The following is a 24,202-nucleotide window of genomic DNA, read 5'->3' on the forward strand; positions in this document are numbered from 1 at the left end:
TCAAGTTCCACGAGTTGACCCAGTAATGTCCTTTATGCTAAGAGAATCTAAGTTAGCATCACTTGGTACACGTGTGTATACACACACACACACACACACACACACACACACACACACACACACACACACACTGGCGTGCATCGATCATACACAGTACTAGGCTTCATTATGGCATTTTCCACCAGAATCTTGTTTTTGTTGGCTCTCCTCTCTTCTCCCTCATCCGACTGATGGCATTCCCTCCTCATGTGTGAGTTCAGGCAGGAGTGTGCCACAGCGTGCATGTAGCAGTCATAAGACAGCTTGCGGGAGTTGCTTCTCTCTTACCATGGACTCCAGGGGTCAAACTCAGGTCATCAGGCTGGCATGACAAGTGCTTTTTCTTGGTGAGCCACTCATCAGCCACCATGGCTACCTAATCTTGGACGAAAGTATCAAAAACACACCATTCAGTAAATGGTGCTGACAAAAATGGGATGCCCACTGTGGAGGAGTGAAACTAGATCCTCACCTCCCAACCTATGCAGAAAAAAACCAGTTCAGAGTGAATCAAAGACTTAATTTTAAAACTTGGCTTTTTTATTTGATACTTTGTCTGGAAATTTCTCTAAAGAAATCATTTCTGGTACACACACACACACACACACACACACACACACACACACACAGAGGCACATACATATATATATTTCTGTATGGTTTATCCAGCCACTTTACTCTGGTGTACTGAGAGTGCCTTCAGTATTTGCTCAAATATTGGATTCTATAGGAATAACCTGTCTGGGATTCCAAGGGCTTCTGAAATCTGTGGCTTAATGTCTTTCATCAGTTTTAGGAAATTCCCAGCCAGGTAGCAGAGCAGTGCAACTTTACCAGCTTTACCAACTTACTGAGGGGTGGGTATTATAGGAACCTCTGTTCAAGTGAAGTCAAGATCTTGATTCAAGTCTCAGGAAAGGATTTCAGGAAGTTAGTATGAAGCAAGACTGGGGTTTGTTACAAACAGTTTGTGTGTGTGTGTGTGTGTGTGTGTGTGTGTTGGGAGTGGGGTGGGGATACCACACACATGTACAAGAAAGTGCAGGCTTCTTGAGAGAGGTTAACCGAAATTTCTTAGGAGCAGCTGGGTGTATGAGTTTTGTGGGTTTTGAACTGTAGCTGTGTTTAAAAGATTAAACTGTTTTGGTGTGTTTTTATCTAATGGTAAATGAAAGCAGGTAAAGTGATTTATGAGGTGTATTGTAGGGGTTTACAGATAAGGTGTGCTGATTATATAGAAGTGTAGGACAAGAAAGGCCAGGAATTCTTACAACACAGGTCATATTCGGTAAGACGTCTTGAGTGTTGGCATGATTCATAATTGTGGTAAGATTTCCTAAGAAGAATGCGTACTATGTGTGGTTACTAAGAGGTTATGATGTGTGTTTTGACTGTAAACGTGTTTCATAATCTTGTTCACGAGATTTTTCTTAGCAGAGGGAGTGTCATGTCCTTTGCAGGTGTCATCAGAATTCTCAACACTCAGCCAGCTAGGAATGTGCACACATCCGGGAGAATGATGGGCTCTTTCCATTTCTCATGTCCTTGTATTTGTTCCTGGTTTTCTCTTTCCTCAGTGTGGCTTCTCATTTATTCTTTATCTCCCTCTGGTATCCAGTCATGGGCAGAGTACATTTTCTTACTTACTTTATTTATTTATTTATTTGGCAGAATACATTTTCTTACCTTACCTTACCTCATTTATTTATTTATTTATTTATTTATTTATTTATTTATTTGCCCCTTTATCTGTACTTTAAATTTGCACTTACGTGTGTATGTGTGTGTGTGTGTGTGTGTGTGTGTGTGTGTGTGTGTGTGTGTGTGTGTGCAGGTGCCCACAGAGTCCAGAGAGTATGTCAGATATTCCTGGAGTTGGAGTTTCAGGTGCTTGTGAGTTGCCCAATGTGGGCACTGGGAACAGCACTCGGGTCCTTTGGAAGAGCAGCAAGCGCTCTTCACTTCTGATGCCTCTCTCCAGCCCACTATGAGTCCTCCACACCCTTGGCTGGCTGCTGCTGTTGCTGTTTCTTGTAATCTCTTCCAGATCTCTAATTGCCTTCTTAACTGTACTTAATCTGTTAAACTCATCCATTGAGCTCTTAATTTTTTTTTTTTTTTTTTTTTTTTTTGGTTTTTCGAGACAGGGTTTCTCTGTGTAGCTTTGCGCCTTTCCTGGGACTCACTTGGTAGCCCAGGCTGGCCTCGAACTCACAGAGATCCACCTGGCTCTGCCTCCCGAGTGCTGGGATTAAAGGCGTGCGCCACCACCGCCCGGCTGAGCTCTTAATTTTTATTATTATAGATATTAAAACTATCATATTTTGCCGGGTGGTGGTGGTGCACGCCTTTAATCCCAGCACTCGGGAGGCAGAGCCAGGCGGATCTCTGTGAGTTCGAGGCCAGCCTGGGCTACCAAGTGAGTTCCAGGAGAGGTGCAAAGCTACACAGAGAAACCCTGTCTCGAAAAACCAAAAAAAACAAAAAAAAAAAACTATCATATTTCAATTTGAGAATTCATATTTGGTTATTTGAAAAATAAAATGAAGAGCCAAATAGATGATTCAGCATGATCTGAACTTAATCCTTAGAACATAGGAAAAGGTGGAGAGAAATGAACCTCCAAAATTGTCCTCTGACCTACATGAAGTGCCCACATAATAATAATAAATAAATAAAAATGTAAAATACCACCTGTTACTTATAAACTAATCTGGAGTCCCTGTTGGTCTTGGTTTCAGTCATGTGTGGTTTCATCTGCAGAAGCGCCTCCATTTATGTGTATTTGATTGTATTTGCTTGTGTGCTGGACTATATTTGAAAAATTGTTTTTAGAAATACAAGTCAGTGGTGGCGCACACCTTTAATCCCAGCACATGGGGAGCACAGGCAGGCAGGTCTCTGAGTTAGAGGCCAGCCTGATCTATAGAGGGAGTTCCAGGATAGCCAGGGCTACCCAGAGAAACCCTGTTTTGAAAAGCAAAACGAAACAACAACAAAGAAAGACAAGTCAGCGACCAGGATGAGGTTGCCATCCTGTAGAGGAGATTTTTACCAGCTTTGCTAGCCAGATGCTAGAATCACTAACAATATGGGGACTCTTTAGTCTGTTTCAGGTACCAGGATCTTCCTGGATCACATAGATGACTGAGCAGTTGATTTAATTCTGATTTATCCTTAGTTCCAAAGTGAAGCCATTTTGGGGTCCAATCAAGACATGGCCTAATTTACCAAACTCCATTTTGCTAGTATAGTGGTTCTCAACCTTCCTAATGCTGGGACCCTTTAACACAGCCCTTATATTATGGTGACCTCCAACTGTAAAATTATTTTCATTACTACTTCATAACTGTAGTTTTGCTACTGCTATGAATTGTAATGTAAATATCTGTTTCCTGATAGTCTTCGGTGAGTCCTGTGAAAGGGTCATTCTACTCCCAAAGGAGTCACAACCCACAGGTTGAGAACCATTGTGCTACTGGGTCCTATCTTCAACTTCTCTTAAAAATACTTTTAGGTTTAGTCTCAGTTTACCGGAAAATAGTTCCCAAATACCCTTGGGACACACACTGACAGATCTTAAGTGCATCATCCAGTACACAACTCCTCCTTAGGAGTTTATAATGCTGCCAGGCAAAGAGCATCCCTAAATGCCAGGCTTCTCTAGATGTTTGCTTTCTATAAGATGCTGACTGGTAATTCTTTACTGCCTTGGTTTATGGTAGCTTCAACCTGTCTGTCTGTCTGTCTGTCTCTCTCTCTCTCTCTCTATTTCTTTCTTAAGTTTATCTAAGTTAAATTTATTTTTTAACTGATACATACAAATGTAAGATCCTGCATAGGGCTAATATGCCTTGGTGCATGTATACATTGTGTTATTTTAAATCAGGCTAAGTGTACCTATTTCTGCAAACATTAATAACTTCTTGATGGTCCAGACTTTAAAAATCTGCTTTTAGCTGTTGGTATTGGCAGTCATCCAACAGTATGACAGCTTACCCGAGCTGCTTGCTTCTAGTTAATATAACTTAGTACCTACCAGTCTACCTTTTCCCTATCCCTTCTCTCCACTCCACTTACCCTCTCCTAACCTGCAGTCTCCTATGGACCTCTGTGAGTTCCACTGTTTGAGGATCATACAAGTGAGATCATATGGTGCTTGTGTGTCTCTGCCTGGCTTACTTCATTTGTTCCATCTGTGTTGCCACAAATAACAGTTTTTATTTTTGTTAATGACTGACTGGTATTCCACTGTGTATATGTGCCACGTTTTAAAACCCATTCATCTGTTAATGAAGCTATTAAAGAATAGTAAGTCCAGCTTTTTTGGTTGATCTCCATGGGAATGTTAGTCTTCGACAAAAGTAGCCTATTACTAAACACAATCATTCCTTTTGTTAAAATTGTTGTAAGTAGTTTGTAATTCTTCCAGATAGTGGATCTATTTAAGAAATCAGATGTTTCCTTAAGATGAACCTGTCAAGGAAATGACACAGCAAACTCTAATCTTTTGTTCTAGCTCGAGATGCAGATGAACGAGAGAAGTGGATCCATGCCTTAGAAGAAACTATTCTTCGACATACTCTCCAGCTTCAAGTAAGAGGCTTTACATGGTATTTGGATAGTTTGTGTATGGTTTTCTTTTTCAGGAGAAGGGGATTGTTTTTTCAAAAATAACTGATGTAATACAATGAGAACTCTTCATTTCTGAGTTGATTGTTCTTGCTTTTTAGTGTTATGTAGAAAAGTTACAAGCATTTATTTACTTCTGCTTTCTGTAGGGCAAAATACAGATTTTTATTAGAAATGAAGTTAGTGTAAGGCAATTTGAACGTGAAATGATATGTTAAAATGCACCAGATTCATTTTTAAGTATTTTGTATCAATATTGGGCTATTGACAAAACCAAATTATAAAGTTAGGCATAATAATTTATAAGTGCTGAGAAGGTCACCTCATTTTCTTGTTAATAGAATTTGGTTATTATCACATATACCTGGTTAATACTAATTAGGATAAAGATGAAAGCAAACTCTGCACAGAACGGGTCCAGAAAGACAGACAAATCTAGCTGGGATCTGAGGTTTGCACTCAGAGTCCCTGTCTGTTTCTCAATTCTGTTTACTCTGGTTAGGACTCGTTTTCAGATGGCTCCCCCTGTGGTAGTGAGCCTGGTGACGGCATCTTCAGCCTCATATTGTAGGAAGTTAGGTCCATAGTCAGTAAGATTAACAGGCACAGTGGCAGAGCGGCAGAGCGGCAGAGTGGTGACCACATTCAGGAGCTTGAGCCAGGAGGATACTGAGAGTTTAAGGCTAGCCTGGGCTACAATCTGAGATCCTGTCTTTAAAAAAAAAAAAAAGTATTACTAGAGTGCTTTTCACCTTAGCTTCAGTCATGCATCTGATCCTAACCAATCGGAGTTTCCTGGTCATGTTCCAGCTGGAACTGAGATGATTGGAGAAACACCTTGTAATAGGGTAGCAGACGTCTCCAAACCATCCTTGCTGTAGCAGCTTCAGCACAGGAAACAGAGCAGGGTGAGTGACAGATACAGCACACGCCTCTTCTGCATAGAGAAAATGCTTGCTCACGCCTAGCCTCTAAGGCGCTTACAGGTGTGGCAGATAGATGATTTAGTCTTGAATTGTAGAAAACTGGTGCCTTGTGACCCCCTTCTACTTTGTCTTGCCCAGAAATTGCTTGATTTAGTAAGGTTTACCTTAGGTCCTCACACATGGTGAGCTCCCATCATCTAAAAGGGCTTGAGCAGAGGCTTAGAGAACAGTGTGTAATGATGTGGTTATTAAGGGATGGGAGCAATGGAGGTGGAGTTGAAGAGGTTTGTAGATTCCCCTGAGGTGTGCTTTTTAAAAGCAGTTTTCATGACTGTGATCAGTTTCTTTTTAATTTAGGTAGTTCCATACTTTGGACAGATGTGTGGTCCAAAAAGGTAGTTGTTTTACATTTAATTGCATTGAATGTGACAGATGAGATTTTCCCCTAAACTGGCTAAAGTGACATGCAGGTGTCTGGTGTGTCTTCAGCCTGCCCTTAGAGGCCCCTGCTGTAGGGCCATGTAAACCCATCAGGTGCTCTTACTCGATTGCTTTCCTTAACACTTTTTAAAGCTTTCTGGCCTCTACATTTTTCTGAATGATGTTTCTCTCTCTCTCTCTCTCTCTCTCTCTCTCTCTCTCTCTCTCTCTCTCTCTCTCTCTCTCTCTCTCTCTCCTTGCCCTTTTTCATAGCTTAGTTTAGAACTGGCCTCTTTGGTAGAACTTGCAAGGACAGACCCTCATGCCCCAAGCCTGGGGACCTTTGGATGCCATAATCATTGCACAGTTCCTAAGCACTTTTGGTGTAGTGGTGGTGGCAGTATCTTGCTGTATAGTATAGTATATCTTGGCCTGGAACTCAAGATCCTCTGCCTCTCTCTCCTGAGTTCTGTGACCTTCTCTATCTTTAAAGCACATAGAACTCCCATTACTAGGTTTCTTCTTCCAGTCAGGTACCGACGTGGATCCAATTTTAGAATCAGAATTAGAGTTCGGTAAAAAGAGAGCTTAAATGTTTTGGGAACAGTGGGAAGAAAAAGATACTTTTGAGATATTCTAGACTTTGACTGCTTTGGCATTTTAAGAACACATGTATTATGAAAGTTCTTAGTAATAGAGAGGCTAAGATGTTTAGAACTCTGAAGCTGAGTGTTCATTTGAGGCAGTGTGTGTGTCCCTCTTAAGTTTATGAAGCTCATGAGATTAGAGAGGAACCCATTTTACTGATAATATGCTCATGGTACACATGCAGAAGCTCAACACCGACCAAGCTTTCATGGGTGGTTTGAGAAGTGGGTAAGCAGAGATGCTGTAGATGTAGGAGAACCGGGACTGAGGACCTGCCTCTGCCCCTTTACTAGCTGTGAAATCTGTGGTGATACTTAATTGCTTTTCTTTCTTCCTTCCTTCCTTCCTTCCTTCCTTCCTTCCTTCCTTCCTTCCTTCCTTCCTTCCTTCCTTTCTTTTTAATAAGCAAAGCAGTGTCTTTGTATATGACATAATTTTTTAAATAAATATTTTTATTTTTTTAAGATTTATTTATTTATTATGTATACAGTGTTCTGTTTGTATGTATGTCTGCACACCAGAAGAGGGCACCAGATCTCATTATAGATGGTCGTGAGCCACCATGTGGTTGCTGGGAATTGAACTTGGGATCTCTGGTAGAGCAGTCGTTGCTCTTAACCTGAGCCATCTCTCCAGCCTATATATTTTTATTTTATAATTAATTTAACTTTACATATCAGCCACGGATTCCCCTGTCCTCCTTCCTCCAACCCCCCCCCTCCCCCCCAGCCTTCCACCTCCTCCAAGGCAAGGTTTCCCCTGGGGATTCAGCCCAGGCTGATAGATTCAGCTGAGGCAGGTCCAGTCCCCTCCTCCCTGCACCAAGGCTGAGCGAAGTATCTCAGCATAGGCCCCAGGCTCCAAAAAGCCAGCTCATGCACCAAGGACAGGTCCCGGTCCTGGGGGCCTCCTAACAGTTCAGGCTCATCAACTGTCTCACTTATCCAGAGGGCCTGGTCCAGTTCCATGTTGGTTCCTCAACTATTGGTTCACAGTTCATGTGTTTCCGCTAGTTTGGCTATTTGTCCCTTTGCTTTTTCCAATCATGGTCTCGATATCTCTTGCTCATATAATTCCTCCTCTCTCTCGCTGGTTGGACTCCTGGAGCTCCACCTGGATCTCTGCATCTGCTGCCACCTAATTGCTTTTCAACCTGTTTCTCTCTCTCTCTCTCTCTCTCTCTCTCTCTCTCTCTCTCTCTCTCTCTCTCTCTCTCTCTCTCTCTCTCTCTCTCGGACAGAATTTGAGACAAGATTTCTCTTTGTAGTCCTGGCTGTTCTGGAACTCCCTATATAAATCAGGCTGGTCTTGAACTTAAAGAGATCCACCTGCCTCTGCCTCCCGAGTGCTGGGAGTAAAGGCGTGCACCATTATGCCTGGCTTCAACCTCAGTTGTTGGAAATTTGATATCTCTAGCCTGTAATGTCTGCACATAGCCTTCCATTCCTATGTCATTTCATCTAAAGCTTTGTTTACCTTTCTTCATCCTAATTCTCTTCCTTCTTTCTCTGGGTCATCCCTGCTTCTTTGTGGGTATCAGCAAATTGTAATTAGTGTAGTCTGGAGATGGGAAGTGCAACTGAAAACCTCTGTTTAAATCCTGTGGAGCTGAGTTTCCTACAGGTAGTCTATGTTAACTGGAGGCTCTTCTCCCTTTTTTTTTCCTTCCTCTCTCTTAGCCTTTCCCACCCCCCTTTTTTTCATGAGTCTTTTTTTATTGTTCTTTATTAAGTTTGTTCTCTGACATTGCCACACACGTATTGCTCGTCCCCACTGCTGTCAACTCCTACTCCCTACAGATTCTCTTGCCACATTCAGGTCATTATGTTTTGGTTTGTGACTCACTGTCCCTGTTTTAATGTCTGCCAAGTTTGGAAGCTCCTTATAATGAGTCAGAAGGCCACTGGGCCCCTTAACTCCCTCTCAGCCTGTGAGCAGCTTACCTGGTTGCTGTACAGGTATAAAAAGCAGTTTGTAAACTTGAGTAAGTTTGGGCTCAAATTTTAGAAAAAAAATCTTGCAGGCCCCAAAGGGTAGTATTTGAGTTTTATACCATAATATTACTTAATGTAGTCAAGTATAAAGTGAAATGTAAATATCTCGGGTTTAAACTCTTATAAAATCATTCAAAAGGAACTTCCAAATGAAATCCAAATATAATCCAAAGCAACAGAATCTAAACTAAGATTCATTTAAGCTCTGCTCAGTGACAGATGCCTGTACTTCATTTAGTAATGTAAGTTTTAAAAATGAAATGTAGAAGTTCTTTCAGAATAAAGTTAAGTAACCAATGTAGAATCTTACCTATGAAAATTAGGGCAATAGTATACCTCCAATTAATATTAAAAATTAAATGGAACTAAAGACTCACAGAGGAAAAACTGGCCTCTTGTCCTCTGACTTCCCTGTTGTGTACTCTAGACTGTTTTTTACCTCCCTCCACCCCCAGTGTATTGAGGCTGTTAAAGCACAGTCCCTGGCATTTTGTTACCCCAACAGACATTTTTAAGCACCTAATTGTTATGCCAGTCCCTTGTGATGAGAAGCTGAGGATACAGCGGTGAGCAGGACTTTGCACTATCATAGACATCGTGGGCCCGTGGAGAGGCTGCTAATTCTAATTCTGAACAGAGTATTTCCATTGGATAATGTATTCACGGCAGTTTCTCTTGGTGAAACATGGAAGCTTTGATGGTAAGCTAGGTATTGTTTCTTCCATATGCCAAGCGACATACGTACTCCATCTGGCCTATGTTCCTATATAGGAATTGACTGGCTGACTTCAGTTTAAAATTTCTGAAGACTTAGCCTAAAATACTGAGAGCCTGTACAGACTGCTTCTGAAAATCGAGTCGTCTTTTGTTTGCTCTGGTCACTTGGCCTCTGTTGCTAGGTCAATGTCTAGAGAAATCGGTTTGGCTTAAAAACAAAAACAAAGCACCATATATTTTAGAGTTTTTCAGTGATTCCTTCCTTATATCCCTGCCCTGCATATGCATAGCTCCCCTGTTATCAGTATTCTCACCAGGATGCTCTCTTTGTTGTCACTGATGATTTCTAGTGACTCCTCATTACCTAACACATAGATTTGTTTTGTTGTTTTCAGTTTTTTTTTTTTTGTTTTTGTTTTTTTTTTTTTTGGTTTTTCGAGACAGGGTTTCTCTGTGTAGCTTTGCGCCTTTTCCTGGAACTCTCTCTGTAGCCCAGGCTGGCCTCGAACTCACAGAGATCCGCCTGGCTCTGCCTCCCGAGTGCTGGGATTAAAGGCGTGCGCCACCACCGCCCAGCTCTGTTTTCAGTTTTTTGAGGCAGGGTCTCATGTAGCTCAGGTTGGCCTTCAACTTACTATTTAGCCAAAGATGATCTTCTTGCATTCAAATCCTAAGTGCTGTTATATATAGTATTTGGAATTATACAGTCTTTTGGGATAGTCTTCTAATATTTAGGAAAATATACTTGTTTCCTCCTGGTCTTACACGTGTGCTGGTTAAATTTTTTTTACAACTTGACACAATCTACAGTCATCTGGGAAAAGGGAACTTTGAGAGACTGCCTTCCTCAGCTTGCCTATAGGCAACTCTGGGGGAGCATTTGGGAGTTGCTAATTGATGGGGGTGGTAGCCCACTATAGTGGTATTGCCCTTGGGCAGGTTGTAATAAAGCAAGCTGAGTAAACACTGGAAGCAAGCAGTAAGCAGAGTTTATCTGTGGGTTTCTGTCAAGTTCCTGGGTTGAGTCCCCTGGCTTCCTTCAGTGACGGCTTGTAACCTGTGAACTAAGCAGACCCTTCCCACCCTGGTTGCTTTTTGGTCATTGCTTTATCACAGCAGCAGAGAAGTAAATGTGATAACATGACTTGATAGATCATTTTGTTTTTTATTTTTTATTTAGTTTTTTATTACTGAGGAGTAAATCCAGGTCCTCATGGGCAAGCACACAGTCACTGAGCAACATTCCCAACAAGGCCACACCTCCAAAATCCTTCTCAGATAGTTCCATCTAGAGAACAAGTGTTCAGATATATGAGCCTTTGGGGGTCAATCTCATCCAAACCACTACATTTTATCACGCATGAATTAAGACAAAAAAGTTATTAATAACCCCAAATAATAAAGTAAAATTATAGCTGTGGTAAGTTACACAAAAATGTTTCCTGGGCTAATGATGACCTAAAATAGGAAGAATTTACGTTGTGTAGAAATGATAGTGAGAAGTGAATGAAGAGCCCAAGTTGTTGTCAAGGAGATAGTGGGAAAGAAATAGCAGCTGCACAGGGGCTGGAGTTGGAAGGTCCTCGGCAAATTAAAGAAGCTTGAAAAGAGCCTTTGTGTGGAAGACAGAAAAAGAGAGAGTACAAGTTGAAAGATGTAGGTAGGGCTCTAAAACTGTTGTGTGGGTCAGTGTCAAATACTGAGTTATAGATCCTTGTGAACCATGCAGAGCTGTGGTAAGACCCTTAATTGGTAGTGAGATGCTATGGAAATAACTCTAGATCTTTTGTTGAGCGTGAATGGTAGATTCAGGAAGACAGTAGTAAGGAAATTATTCCAAGAGGGGCCAGTATTTGAGACAGGAGAGGTGGAATTGAAAGCACATTTAGGAGGTAAGAATTACAGAACTTGGTTGATAGATTTGACTATGTCAGAGAGGCAGGCCCCCGAGGACTGCTACATTTTTGGTTTGCCTTTTAGAGTGGATGATAGTGGTTTCACTTACTGTGATAGAGATCATGGGAGAACTAGTTCTATGCTTAGAAAAGGGGAAGCAGAATAAACTTTGAAACAATTTACATGAACTAAAAATACCAATGAGTACAGCAGTGGAGTTTGAGTGTAGCGAGTATTTCTTCAACTTTCTGCGCCACAAAATTACAGCAAATAGTTGTTTTGTAGAGCCTTAGAAGGGTCGAGATTCCAAGGAAAAATAGAAAAGGAGATTACTCTCCAGATCGATAAGCCAATCACTGGTGTCTGTGATTTCCTGCATTTTGGGCCTCTGCCCAGGTGCTCCAAGCCTGAACTTCACAGTTACACCATTTGGATTCTTGAAGTTCTTCACAAGCCACCTACACTCCTTACGGTGCTTTCAAAACAGCAAGCCCACAGACGCTTAACCGACAAATAAAACAGACACCCAAGCTCTTGTTTACTGGTAGGCTGTAGTGTTTCCTCCTCTCCCGCCTTCCTCGAATGACAGAACAACTTTCTGGAGGCAAAATCAGTAATCAAGATGAAACTTCTGAGCTCAGGAGCTGCCAAATATGCGGTGATGGCGAGCTAGCAGGTGAAGCGCGTCTCCGGGCCTTCCCCACCACTTAGGGGAGAGGGTGGGCGGGGGTGGGAGTCCTGAGCGGCCTCGGCTCCTTCGGCCTTGACGCCTAAGGGGCCAACCGCCAATCGGCAGCCGCTCACCTCCATGCAGGTGACCTGTGGCCAATCGCCAGGGGCCTCTTTGCCTGGGCCAGCCAATCGGGGCGGCGCCTGGGCCGCGGCGCAGGGGGCGGGCGGGGGAGGGCGTCCTCGGGCTGCTCGGGGCTGGGGCGCCGGCCGCGGAGGGGCATCCGGGGCGGGGAAGGAGCCCCTCCCCTCCCCGGGACGGCGGTCGGCCGCGGCGAATGGCTCTCCTGCTGGCCGCTTGCGAAGTGAGTAGACCCCTCAGGTCCCGGCGGCCAGGGGCGCCTTCCCTCAGCCCGCGCCCCCAGGCTCCCTCGGAGGGCCCGCCGTCCTGCTTAGGAAGTATTTCTGTGGAACTCGGCTCTCCTTTCGAAGGTTGACTCACAATGACCCGTCACAGTTGAGCTCTAAACGAGAAAGCTCAACTCTGACCCTGCCTGATCCCATTAGTAGACCCTTCTTCACTCGCAGGCCAAGTAGCAGTTGGGATGTTTTGGCGTTGTGCTGGTGCTCGGCCCAGTATTTGTGTGTCAGTTAGGGATGCTGCTGTTTGTGGGTGGGTGAGGACGGAGGTGGTTTTGTTTTTAAGTAGCTGCTGTTGGAAATATTTTGGAAACTCCAGTACAGTTTTAAGGGGTTCGCAGAACGGCTGCAGGGAAGGTTTTAGATTGTCAGCCTTAGCTCAGTTGTGGAAAGTTTTCTGTGATTAATATAGCAGGAAGGCCCCTGCTGGCCTTCCTGCTGTACTTAACATTTTTTTTCCCCCAATCATGAAAGATTGAGAGTTAAGTTGAACAAGACATTTTCTCATTTGAAGACTTGGTTTTGCGTGATCAAATTGTTTTACTTTTTAGCTATTTTTAAAGAAATTGAAAGCCAAATAACTATTTCCAGATTGGGGAAGCTGGGAAGGGTCTTAAAGTGCTAGTTGCGGTTTAAAAGCCTTCCCAGCGCCTTTAAAACGGGAGCACTGATGAAGCTACTCCTAAGTCATCTCTCAGAAGACCTCCTGTGTTGGAACAAGCGCTAGAGCCCTTTAGTGACCAGTACTGACAGAATTGTCCTTCGCTTTTACTTGGGGATTTTAAAACACTTTTATTTTTGATGCATCTCTACAAGGGATTACTTAAATAAAAGCCAGATGGTTTTCCCTCCTCCAGGGTAGGCATCCATCACTAAAGATGAAATTTTGTTTGAGAATTTAAACAGAAAACTTTTTTTTTTAAGTAAGGTGTTTCCTGAGTGTCCTGAGTTTGGTTGGAACAGGGATGACGTTGTACTTGAAACACATCTGGTAAATAAGAGGTTGAAAAGTATTTTGGGCACCGTCAAGGTGAAGATCAGCAGGGAATTTAGTTCAGTGTAGGATCTGTTTGCTGTGATCTCACTATGTTCTGTTTACTGGAAAGCCGCTTGTGTGGCTTGTACGTTTTTGAAACAGGGTCTTGGTACTTGAACTCTTGACCTTCCTGCAGGGGTTACACATGTACACCACCACACCCACGTTTTTGCTCTTGATTTAGAAAGGTAATAATGACAACAAAGCAATCCACAATCATGTGTTTATATGAAAATATTCCAGATGGCCTCGCGTGTGTCAGGTTCTATCACTAAATGCTGTTCTGTGGAAAAGACGGATTCTTACACTACAAGGAGAAGTTTTTATGGTTACTATAATGCACGTAGCAGAAAATTATGTTTTGAAAATTTTTCAGTCAAGGTTTAGACAGTCACTGCTGTTCTTGAAGCTAGTCTTCCTCTTTAAATATTTTGACAAGGTCTGCCACACAGCCATTCATGGCTGTTCTCCATCTGCCTTACCCTCCATGTCTAAAGCTCTGCCTGCCTGCCTTAGATTTGTCAGCCTCTTGGACTTGACGCTTTCTCACATGATAGTGCTCTCAGTCCTTCATCATCTCTCCGTGGACTTTTGGGAAATCTGATCTAGTGTTTGAGAGGCAAGCCACGCCCAGCCTCTTTCCTCAAAAACACACTGCCTGAGTCACTCCGCGCTCCTGCTTTGGGTGCCTCTCGCGGTCCAGCTCCTGGCATGCCTTTAAGGCTCTCCCCAGTCGTGGCTAATTCTTCTCACAGCTGTCTGAAGCCAGTTGTAGGCGCTTTACTCAAGGCATTCGCTGTGAGCAGTTTTTCATCAGAACATGTCTAGCGTCTGAGTTCTTTCTCTTCACACCGTCTGCCTTTCTGTCTTGCTTAGATTACCCCACATTTCAGGTGGTTAGCTTTGGCTTGGTCCCTGGTGCACAGCACCTAACCCCTTCCCTTGCTGTCTAAAGGAAGACAGTGAGTTACTCTGTGTGCCATTACAGAATCCGTCTGTCCATATCTCTCACAGCTTTTGCTAAATTATAAATTTTTTTGTTCACATATCTGATTCTTGTGAGGCTATAATTTGCTAGAAATCAAAGGTTTGCACACATCTTTGTCAGTAATGGAGTGTCTGGCCGTGTAGGCTGGTCTCATGTTTCCTTACTCATAGGGTCACAGCTGGTACCCTATAAACAAAACAAGTTAGCAAGAGAAATTCTTTTTTATTTTTAAAAGCCTCTGTGTAGCCCTGGCTGTCCTGGAACTCACTGTGTAACCCAGACTGGTCTTGAACTCACAGAGATCCCCCCTGCCTCTGCCTCCCAAGTGCTGGGATTAAAGGTGTGTGCTGCCATTGCCCAGGGGGTTCTGGTTCTTAAGGCTAGCTGTGGGTAAAGGAATTCTAGTTTCTCCAGCTGCTTGGGAGAAAAGGGGAACATGAGAAATTCAGAGACTACTTGTAAGCCTTTCAAGTGCCCTTCATTTCAAGGGTGCGGCATTCACAAGTGCCATGTTTGGGGTTTGGCTTTCTGAGCCCACTAGAACTTCGTAGGGGTTTAGAAAATGGGTAAGTTGTATAAACTGATGACATGATATGGTTAGGGGGAAGATTTGTATTGTATATATGAGGGAGAGAACAGCCAGAGGCTTCTGGAAGAGTCCAGAGCAGAAGGAGAAAGTAGTAGACTGAATGTGGTGGACTGAATATGGCCAGTAGGCTGGACCTTGCCATGAGAGCAGCAGGAGCAGAGAATTGCAGGGGAGAGCGAGATGAAGAAAGGACCAAGAGAGTGCATGGCTGACAGAGCAGCGTTAGGAGGAGGATGAGAAGCTGGGGGGAGGGACGCTCCTGAGCTGGAGGGAATTTAGGACGTGTGTGTGTGTGTGTGTGTGTGTGTGTGTGTGTGTGTGTGTGTGTGTGTTAGCATGGACCCTGGTATGTATAACAGTTACTTGTGATACTGAGGGAGCCTAGAGGCCAGCATGTGTTTTGACATGCTAATAGGCACCACAGAGAGCATTTGTCCCTTCTGCCAGTGTTAAGGGAAATGGCACCTTTGGTAGAGGGGAACTAGCTTCACAAAGTCCTGAGGAATGTTGGCTTTTGTCTAACCAACAGAATTTGGGCAAATGGAGTTTCCTTTGGACGTGACATAAATGATCCAAATATGAACTGTTATACTATCCTAAAATACAAACCTTTTACTCAGGTGTATTGGAACTAGATTTTTTTTCTCCTGTATTAAAATATTTCTTAGGTTGCTAGACTGAGCTGGTTACAAGTATAACGGAATTGGAGAAAATGTTTAGAAACTGTGCTGTGATGGTGGGTGGATTCTATATCTTGTGTGTGACTTCCATATGACTTCTGATGTAGTTGAAATAATACCAATAGCAATACTAACACATTGCTTTGGGTGCGCAGTATCACAGGAAGAGGCATGCTATTGGCTAGAGCAGTCAAAGGAACTTAGGAAGGGTCCTGAAATTTTAGTTTCTTAATATTGAGTAATGCTTGATCCTATTTGCTGTTTTCTCTGTTATCCTTAAAGAAGTCCTTTGGAAATCCTAATTAAGCATCTGGTCATAGCAGAGAGTCAGTGCATGTTTTTGCCATGAATGAATGGTAATTTTTACTCTCTGTGTGTATGGGGGGGGAGGGAGGAATGGTATGGCAGTATTGACATTGAAGTTCATTTCTGTAGACACTTTAAAGAACTTGACTGTGTTATATTGACTACAGCTCATTTTGTTGTTCTAATATGTGGTCTTTAGCCAAGTTGCTTACTCTGTTTCTTTGCATTCTTGGCATTCTAGAGCTTACTTTAAACTCTGGTTACTTTAGTCTTTATAAGTTTCAAGGTTATAGGGAACGAACAATAGTTCACTTGAGTTTTAGCATTCTTTGTCAGACTGTGGAAGACCTTGTATAGTTGAAAACTACAACTTCCTGTTTTTATTTAAATGAGATCAGCCGTAGATTGTCCCAGTGTAATGGAGTTTTTACTGTCTGCATGAACAGTCATTAACTTGGAGGTATTTGCTTCAGGAAATCCTAGAACAGGAAGGAAGAAAGCCTAAAATATAATTGATCTCCATTCTCCCCACCTCCTGAATAAGTAATGAAAGAAGGTGTCTTCCAAGTGATTTACCAAGTCTGGAAGAACCAGGGATTGAGCCTAAACCCAGGCTGTACCCCGGTGTTCTCGGCACACCTCTACCCATTGCTCACCTTGCCTCTCAAACCGTAGGATTTTTTCTGATTTGGCCCCTAATTTTGCTTTCCTTTGAAGTCAGCATCTAGATCTGAGAAATACTCTCCAAGAGATGATTCTTCTTTGTCACTCAGTCTGTGTCTCCTGTGCTCTCCCTTCTTCCAGAAGCATTCTGTTCTCTTTGTGTGCCTCAGGAGGCTTTAGAGCCAATGTTCCAGGCTCTTTATTCTGGGCTTTTGTTTGGCTTTAGCCCATGGGAGGCAGTGATAGAAGACTGAAGGGAAACCAAAACTTGTAGGGTGTTACTGCTGCTCGCCCCTCTCTGCTTTGGAGCCACGTGTCCTGTAGCTGTTGTGTACAGTCCTTGCTCTCCCTTCAGGCTCAGAGGGATAGAGCTTCCTTGCTGTTCCGAATTCCTAGAGTCCCACAGACTCTTTTGTTGGCTTGCTTAGCCCTGAATAGTCATCATGAAAGAAAGTCATCATGAAAGTTGGAACACTGCATTGGATGAGCCAGAGCCCACTGCTCTATTACAGACTCCTGCCTCTGTCCACAGCCTGGATTCCCCGGTGCTCCCTCTTAAAACCTCTCTTATCCTCTTTTCCTCTGCATCCTTTGGTGCCTTTCCCATTGCGCTTACTTACTGTTCAAATCAGATACTCGAGACCAGTGGTTCTTAACCTTCCTAATGCTGTGACCCTTTAATACAGTTTCTCATGATGTAGTGACTTCCAACCACAACATTATTTTTTTGTTATTACTGTAATTTTGCCACCGTTATGAATCATAATGTAAACATCTGTGTTTTCTGATGGTCTTAGACAACACCTGTGAAAAGGTCATTTGACCCCAAAGGGGTCATGACCCACAGGCTGAGAAACCACTGTTCTAGACAGATGTTGATTTCAAATAGATGGAAACTCTTAGGTCAGGATCAGTGTCTGCTTCACCTTGGCATCTCTAGGGTGTCCAGCACAGAGTGTAGTCACAGGAGATACCCAATGAATAAATAATTATTGTAACATAGGACTGTAAAGACCAGAGTAGTATGTGTAAAAATGTGCTCGTGACAAGACTTGGCATGAGAGAATGAAATTTGTCACTGCCTGATCATCTTGTGTATCACATTGCTGTTTATTGCAATAGCCTTTTGTCCTGTTAGCTCTTTTTTTTTTTAATTAGAGTTCCTCATCAGCATCGGACCTCAGCATCTGTGCATTCTTTTCTAACGGAGTGAGGCACTGTTTCAAGGGATGCTGATGTAGAACTTGCAGGAACTTCTTTATGGTCTTTATGTAATAGTAAGCACACTGAGGGATTCAGTATCCACCATCTTTTCTCCTCCTCCTCCTCCTCCTCCTCCTCCTCCTCCTCCTCCTCCTCCTCCTCCTCCTTCTCCTTCTTTCTCCTCCTCCTTCTCCTGCATTTGCCACAAACCAAGCACTGGCTTGGGGGAATATAGTAAAGAACAATGAATTCAGGTCATCTTGGTAGACTTCCAGCTTTTTTAGTTGGACAATTTTATGTGTACCTTGAGCAACTTGAGCAAAACTGAGGCTATGTTTCCTTCCACTGGATATCCACTGACAGTAGAAATCAGTTTTACAAAGACAGTTTGGTAAACGCAGTTTAAGGGATACGGCTAGGACAGTGTGGAACCTATTCTTTTTTTTTTTTTTTTTTTTTTTTTATTTCTCCGAGACAGGATTTCTCTGTGTAGCTTTGTGCCTTTCCTGGAACTCACTTGGTAACCCAGGCTGGCCTCGAACTCACAAAGATCCGCCTGCCTCTGCCTCCCGAGTGTTGGGATCAGAGGCGTGCGCCACCAACCGCCCGGCGGAACCTATTCTTTTAAAGGTTGTTTTTCATTCAATGTGAGCTAAAAACCCTTTGGAATGGATAGTTTTATCATGCAAGTCCCCTTGTGTGTTAATTTGTCAGCTTGTTGTCTGCTGTGCAGAGGTCAGTCATGTCAGAAGAGCGCAGTGGGTTTGTTTAGAAAACATTGCATAACCACAAGTAGTTAGGAGAATTCTCAGTGCTTGCTTAAATGCTCAGCTTATGGACTCACACGATCAATTTTACTTTCTCCTGCTTGCACATAGAGCATATTTCCAGGAAATTTCCCAAAAACAATTGCATTTGGTAGATCTTTAAGAATAAAGCGAATTAAATGCTGATAATCTCAGACTAGGGAAGGGAAGAATGTTTGTTCCTGTATTTCACAGTTTACTTAAATGCTGGGATAACATAACCTGGTTGATAACCTAAGAAATGGCTTAGAGGGTAAAATAAAGCCCCTGCCATGCAGGCCTGATGACCTGACTGAGCTCCCGGGACCCCACAGAAGGTGGAGGGACAGCATCAACTCCACAGAGTTGTCCTCTGTCCAACATGTGCATTCTATGGCAGACTCCCGCCAGAGAATAATAGCAAAATTTTAAAAAAGCCTTCAAGTAGCCCAGCTAACTCGGTTGTCCCTGGAGAAAAAACGTTGTTTGCAAACACCTCGATTTTGCTTTCTTAGAAGTTGAATCATGAGCATGTTGGCAGGAAGGGCATGGAATCCCCTCAGTGTCTTGCTTTGTTTTTTGTTAAGGGGCTCTTTTTTTCCCAATATGCCAACAGTCTCTGTTTTCAGGGCTTTTTGCTGCCTGGCGCTTCACCTTTAAATGATGTTACAGATTTGCCATGATTCATTTCGCTTGGAATGGGGTATGAGTAGTTTCAGCAATGGCAACTCTTTGGAAGATTTTAGAATTTCATAGATAATCTTAAAAGAATAAAACTGGTGATTTTGCATATAATTTAAAAAAATGTATAGCTTGTGATTTCTGAATATTTTTCCATGAAGCCTTGATATCTTTATAAAAGAAATACTTAGAAAAATTAAATATGTCAAGTAAAAACTGTGAGAGTCCCCCTATTTCCTCACTCCTACCCGAGATGTAGTAGAATTTCAGTGCCTTTCCCCGTGTTTGATTCAGGAAGAGATGGAGGTGTAGGGGGTATATAAACTTAAAAACACAGCTTACAATGTATTCCTAAAATGATTTCTAAAGTGTGCAGTTTCAGTATCATTCATATCTGTGAGATAAGTATCAGTTAGTGCTAACTATTTTATAAAGGCCTATAAACTCGTTTCCGTGATTGTTTTGTTTTGTTTTTTTTGAGACAAGGTTTCTCTGTGTAGTCCTGGCTGCCCTGGAACTCACTCTTTAGACCAGGCTGGCCTTGAGCTCAGAGATCTACCTGCCTCTGCCTCCCAAGTGCTGGAATTAAAGGTGTGCACACCACTACCCAGCTAAATTGTTCCATTTTTAAGAAATCTTACCACTTAATGGAGTCCATATTTATATTTTGTTCTGTCAGTGGAAGGGTGCATAAGAGTTTCATCTTAAGAACTAAGCAGTTGTGCCCAGTCATGAATTTTAGTGCTGGTCTGTACTGATCTTAATTCTTAATTCGCCTATTGGGTGAAACAGCCCATTTCTGTCCTGTCTCTGTGTGAGCAATTTAGATTTTGTAGTTCGCTTTTCTTTTTTTAAACAAAATGAAAACTTAAGTATTAAACTATTTCTTATATAAATTTAAAAATAGAAACCGTTTTAGTGGTTTATTTTGTTGTTGTTTAGAGTTGTGTTTAACCATTATAATTTTTGGTTTGGGTGGAAGCTTTCTTTATATTATTTGACTCTTGGTTCCCAAGGTAAATTATTAGATGCAACTTACATTTTGTGCTTTAGGCATAATTACCAATAGTTTTCTGAACCATCCATACTGGGTTTTTCCCTCTGATCTGTTTGTTGGCTCTATTTTGCCACATTTTACTTATTGCTTTTACTATTTTTATACCATCCATTATCTTCTTCAGGGTTCATCAACTTACTATGTTTTCTTTTTTTATTTATTTATTTTATTTTTTGGGGGGTTTTTTGAGACAGGGTTTCTCTGTGTAGCTTTGCACCTTTCCTGGGACTCACTTGGTAGCCCAGGCTGGCCTCGAACTCACAGAGATCTGCCTGGCTCTGCCTCCCAAGTGCTGGGATTAAAGGCGTGCGCCACCACCACCCGGCTGTTTTCTTTTTTAAAAGGAATGTTAAGTTTAATGCTTGTGTCTTTTTCTACATTGTTTATTCCCTAAGAACAACTGCACATGGCTTATAGTATTATTTGCTAGTCTTCTTTGTTCTTTTTTAAAAAATCCATCAAAATGATTTACCTGTGAAGTACTGTGTGGATCTTGGGACTAAAGGAAGTGAATTCTGGCTCTCCAAGGCTCCACATCTAGAAAGGAAATTGAACAGCTCCTGTTGGGTTACTGGTCCCTGTTGTTGATGGGGGAATGAAAGCAGGGGCAGTGAGCTGTACTGACCACTCAGCTAGTCTGTTAGACATTGCAGAGATGGGATGCAGAACCTGCTCTGTCCTTAACGCTTGTTTGTGCTCGGTCCACTACAACTTCTTAGATGATTTTCAGACCACATGTCTCTCCAGGCTACAAACTCCTTTCCAATAGTATTGTAACTTAATAGAAAAGTGTAGTAGCATTTGTAGGTAGAGGAGTGAGTTAGAATCCTAGTTAAACATTCTAATTGGGGAGGAGTTGGAAGAGGGGAAGCTGCAATCAGAATATATTATATGAAAAAGTTTTTTTCAGTAAAAAAAAGAAAAAATAATGGACGATCTGAATGTTCAGTAAGCACTTGTGAAATAGGTTCATTGTCAGTCTTTCTCACGACCTTTTTTCTTTTTTAAGACAAGGTTTTGCTTTGTAGCCCAGGCTAGCCTTGAACTTTCAGCTGTTCTCCTGCCTCAGCCTCCTAAGTGCTGGGATTCTGGGCCTGAGCCTTGCCTATAACTATTTTACAATGTCATAAATGAGATAAAATGAGAAAGAAGTATGTAACAGACTTTATAGTATAGTACTCTGAAAAAGTTCAATATGTCTTATTCATGGTGAATCCATAGCATTAGTATTGTTCACTTAGAATTGAGAAAAGACCTTTTAGGGCATTCTTGGGGGTACCCAGCAGTTTTGGGTAAGAAACCGATAGCTACTATGTGGTTTAAAGAACCTAATTTGAAGCCATATGTAGCCATGGGAAAATGTCTTCCAAGAAGGTGCAGTGGAGGGAAAAGTTGATCCCTGTGCTCAGTGTTATATGGGTGTTTAAAAATTAATGATCTTGTCTCCAAATGAATTGGTACTTGAATATTATATCTTTAGGGTTAAAAATACTCTACAGAATTGCTTACTTCAGGATTCCTCAGTAGCTCCAAGGCCTGTTCTTTAGCTGATGTGGGTGGACCGTGGGGCATAAATGTTTCAGGATGCTCAGGTAGCCGAGGATGTCATTAGTATCCCTCATGGAATCATGGGCACGTGAAAATTTATACTTTTTTGTTATTAAATGAACTTTTGACCCATCTGATAGGAAGACAGAATGGTGTCGTTTCTCCAAGAGCTTAACATGCTAACTTAATTTTCTAAGAAACAGAAAAGCCAGTAATTTTGGCAGACAGTTTTGTTTTTAACTTGTCACTTGCTTGTGTCCTTATTTCCTCTGTGTAGATACAGTTTTCTCTTAGTCCTTTGCTTGATTAATGATGTCAGACACGCACCATGGTAACTTTCTACTCTCTCTTTTCTTACCTTGATGGAAGATCAGTACCACACTTGCTTTTTTCCAGTCTTCTGGTATCTCTCCAGTTCTTGAATTTTCAAAAATAATTGTAAGTGATTGAATCGTAAGTATGCCCTCTGCTTCTTTGATTGGGTGAGAGGTCATCTCAAACATGCCATCTCCAGGTGTTAGCATAGACTTTGCAGGTGCTCTTATTTTAATTAAAATGGCATTTGAGTAAAAATTCGTTATTTTTAGGGTATTTGTTTTGCTAATAAAATGCCTGTTGTCCATATTCTTACTTCCTTTCATTAGATGGGTTTTCTTTGAAGTTTTCCTTTGTTAATATTTTAAGCTATTTTTCCATTTTATAGTTCTACAGCTAATGACTTTTTATCATTTTGAACTTTCTGTGAAGACTTATATAAATAATTTATTTCAAATATATATATATTTTTTAAACAAATTGTTTGTTTTGAGGCAGGAGCTAGTGTAGCTCAGGCTAGCTTTGAACTTGTGAACCTCCTGCCTCCACCTACCAGATGCTGGGATTCTAGGCATGTGCAATCACACATAGCTTCCTTTTCTTTTTTAGGGAGAACATTTTTTTAAGTTGTATACTATTTTGTTTTGTTTAAGAAAAATACTGCATCTAACAAACTCAGCCCTTTAAGTTTTCATTAAGAAATAAGACTTTGATAGGAAACTGTCTCATTTTTCACATTCTTTTGTGTAGTTTCTCAGTCTTCCTGTTCAGTGTTATTCTTAGCTCCTCAAGTTACCCATAAATTTCTTTTCTTTTTTTGTGGCGGGGGTGGGCGGTGACCGGGGGGTTCTGACACATTTTCTCTATGTAGTCCTGGCTGTCCTGGGACTCAGTATGTAGACCAGGCTGACCTTGAACTCAGAGATCCACCTGCCTCTGCCTCCCAGTGCTGAGATTAAAGGCATGTGTCACCACCACTTGTCTACCCGTAAGTTTCTTAATTCCTGATTATGGTCAAGAAGACCTTAAGCCACCTTTGGTCACTCTGACCTTTGTTTATTGGTCCATCACTACCAGCAGGAGTTATTTTAAAAGCTTTTACTGGTTGTCTCAAAAGTCTTACTGGGAGAGTCTCCAGAGCAAGCTATGATTTGCATGTACCTCAGGGTTTAAGAAAGAGCCCTTGTAATGCTCTTTTTAATGGGAATGAAACATTCTGTTGTGTATTTAGTGTCTCACCTAAAATCATTAATAGGAATTGATTTAATTTAGCTTGCTGACATGTTAGCTTTTAGGTGCCCCCTGAGAATATCAAACTAGTCCTGTATATTAGAAATTAGAAAATACTGATTACATTTTTCTTGTTATATCATAGACCATTTTGTGTTAGTTTCTCTATGACTGCTTTTAATCTTGTTAAAATTTGTTTTAATGTTTTGAGAGAGTCTGGCTGCCCAGAACTCTTGATCTTCCTTCTAAATGACTTTTAGTTAAAATGTAAAGTGAATTTCTATGCAGACTGAGAAGAAATAGAACTGTGGCCCATCAATCTTATAAGCCAGAGAGCAGCAAGGTCCTGATTGCCAGCACTGCATTATGGTCACTTCAGGTACTGCAGAAGGACATGGACAGGAGAAGAACGGAAAGAGGGAGCAGAGAACAGAAGTACAGAGACAGAAATCCAGAGGGAGCATGGGGAGCAGCAGTTGGCATTTGGTGCAGCTGGTGCCACATGCATTTGTCTAGCGCTGAGCCAGCCCGGAGGGTGCTGAGGAATGAATGGCACAGTTCCCGTCTTTTGTGTCTTTCTTCAGAGAAGTCAAAGAGTAATGTGTTCAGTGTTAGAGCAAGTGCAGAATACTGTGAAATGTATCTGTTTGACTCCCAAACTGCTAGAAGTTTGAAATCACACAGTTATTAAAGGTCTGCCCTGTTTGCAGTTCTTTCCAAAGGAAGATAGACCACCCTCAACTTGGGAAAGGTCTATGTT

General features: G+C 41.9%; 1 protein-coding gene across 10 annotated transcripts in view; it reads left to right on the plus strand.

Annotated features, from left to right (window-relative positions):
• Positions 1 to 24,202, plus strand: part of Osbpl9 (oxysterol binding protein like 9) — a 145,080-nt gene that overhangs the window by 65,960 nt on the left and 54,918 nt on the right. For 5 of the 10 annotated variants that reach the window (XM_052715064.1, XM_052715065.1, XM_052715066.1 and 2 more), the window contains exons 4-5: positions 4,559 to 4,635; positions 22,267 to 22,335. In XM_052715064.1, coding sequence (XP_052571024.1) covers positions 4,559 to 4,635; positions 22,267 to 22,335 — 146 coding nt within the window. Of the gene's footprint in view, positions 1 to 4,558; positions 4,636 to 12,177; positions 12,307 to 22,266; positions 22,336 to 24,202 lie in introns of those variants that run through there. The other 5 variants (XM_052715069.1, XM_052715070.1, XM_052715072.1 and 2 more) reach the window with 2 other exon arrangements.

This window comes from Peromyscus californicus, unplaced genomic scaffold (genome assembly GCF_007827085.1).
Source record: "Peromyscus californicus insignis strain IS unplaced genomic scaffold, ASM782708v3 Scaffold_5__1_contigs__length_169319896, whole genome shotgun sequence".
NCBI classification, from domain to species: Eukaryota; Metazoa; Chordata; class Mammalia; order Rodentia; family Cricetidae; genus Peromyscus; species Peromyscus californicus.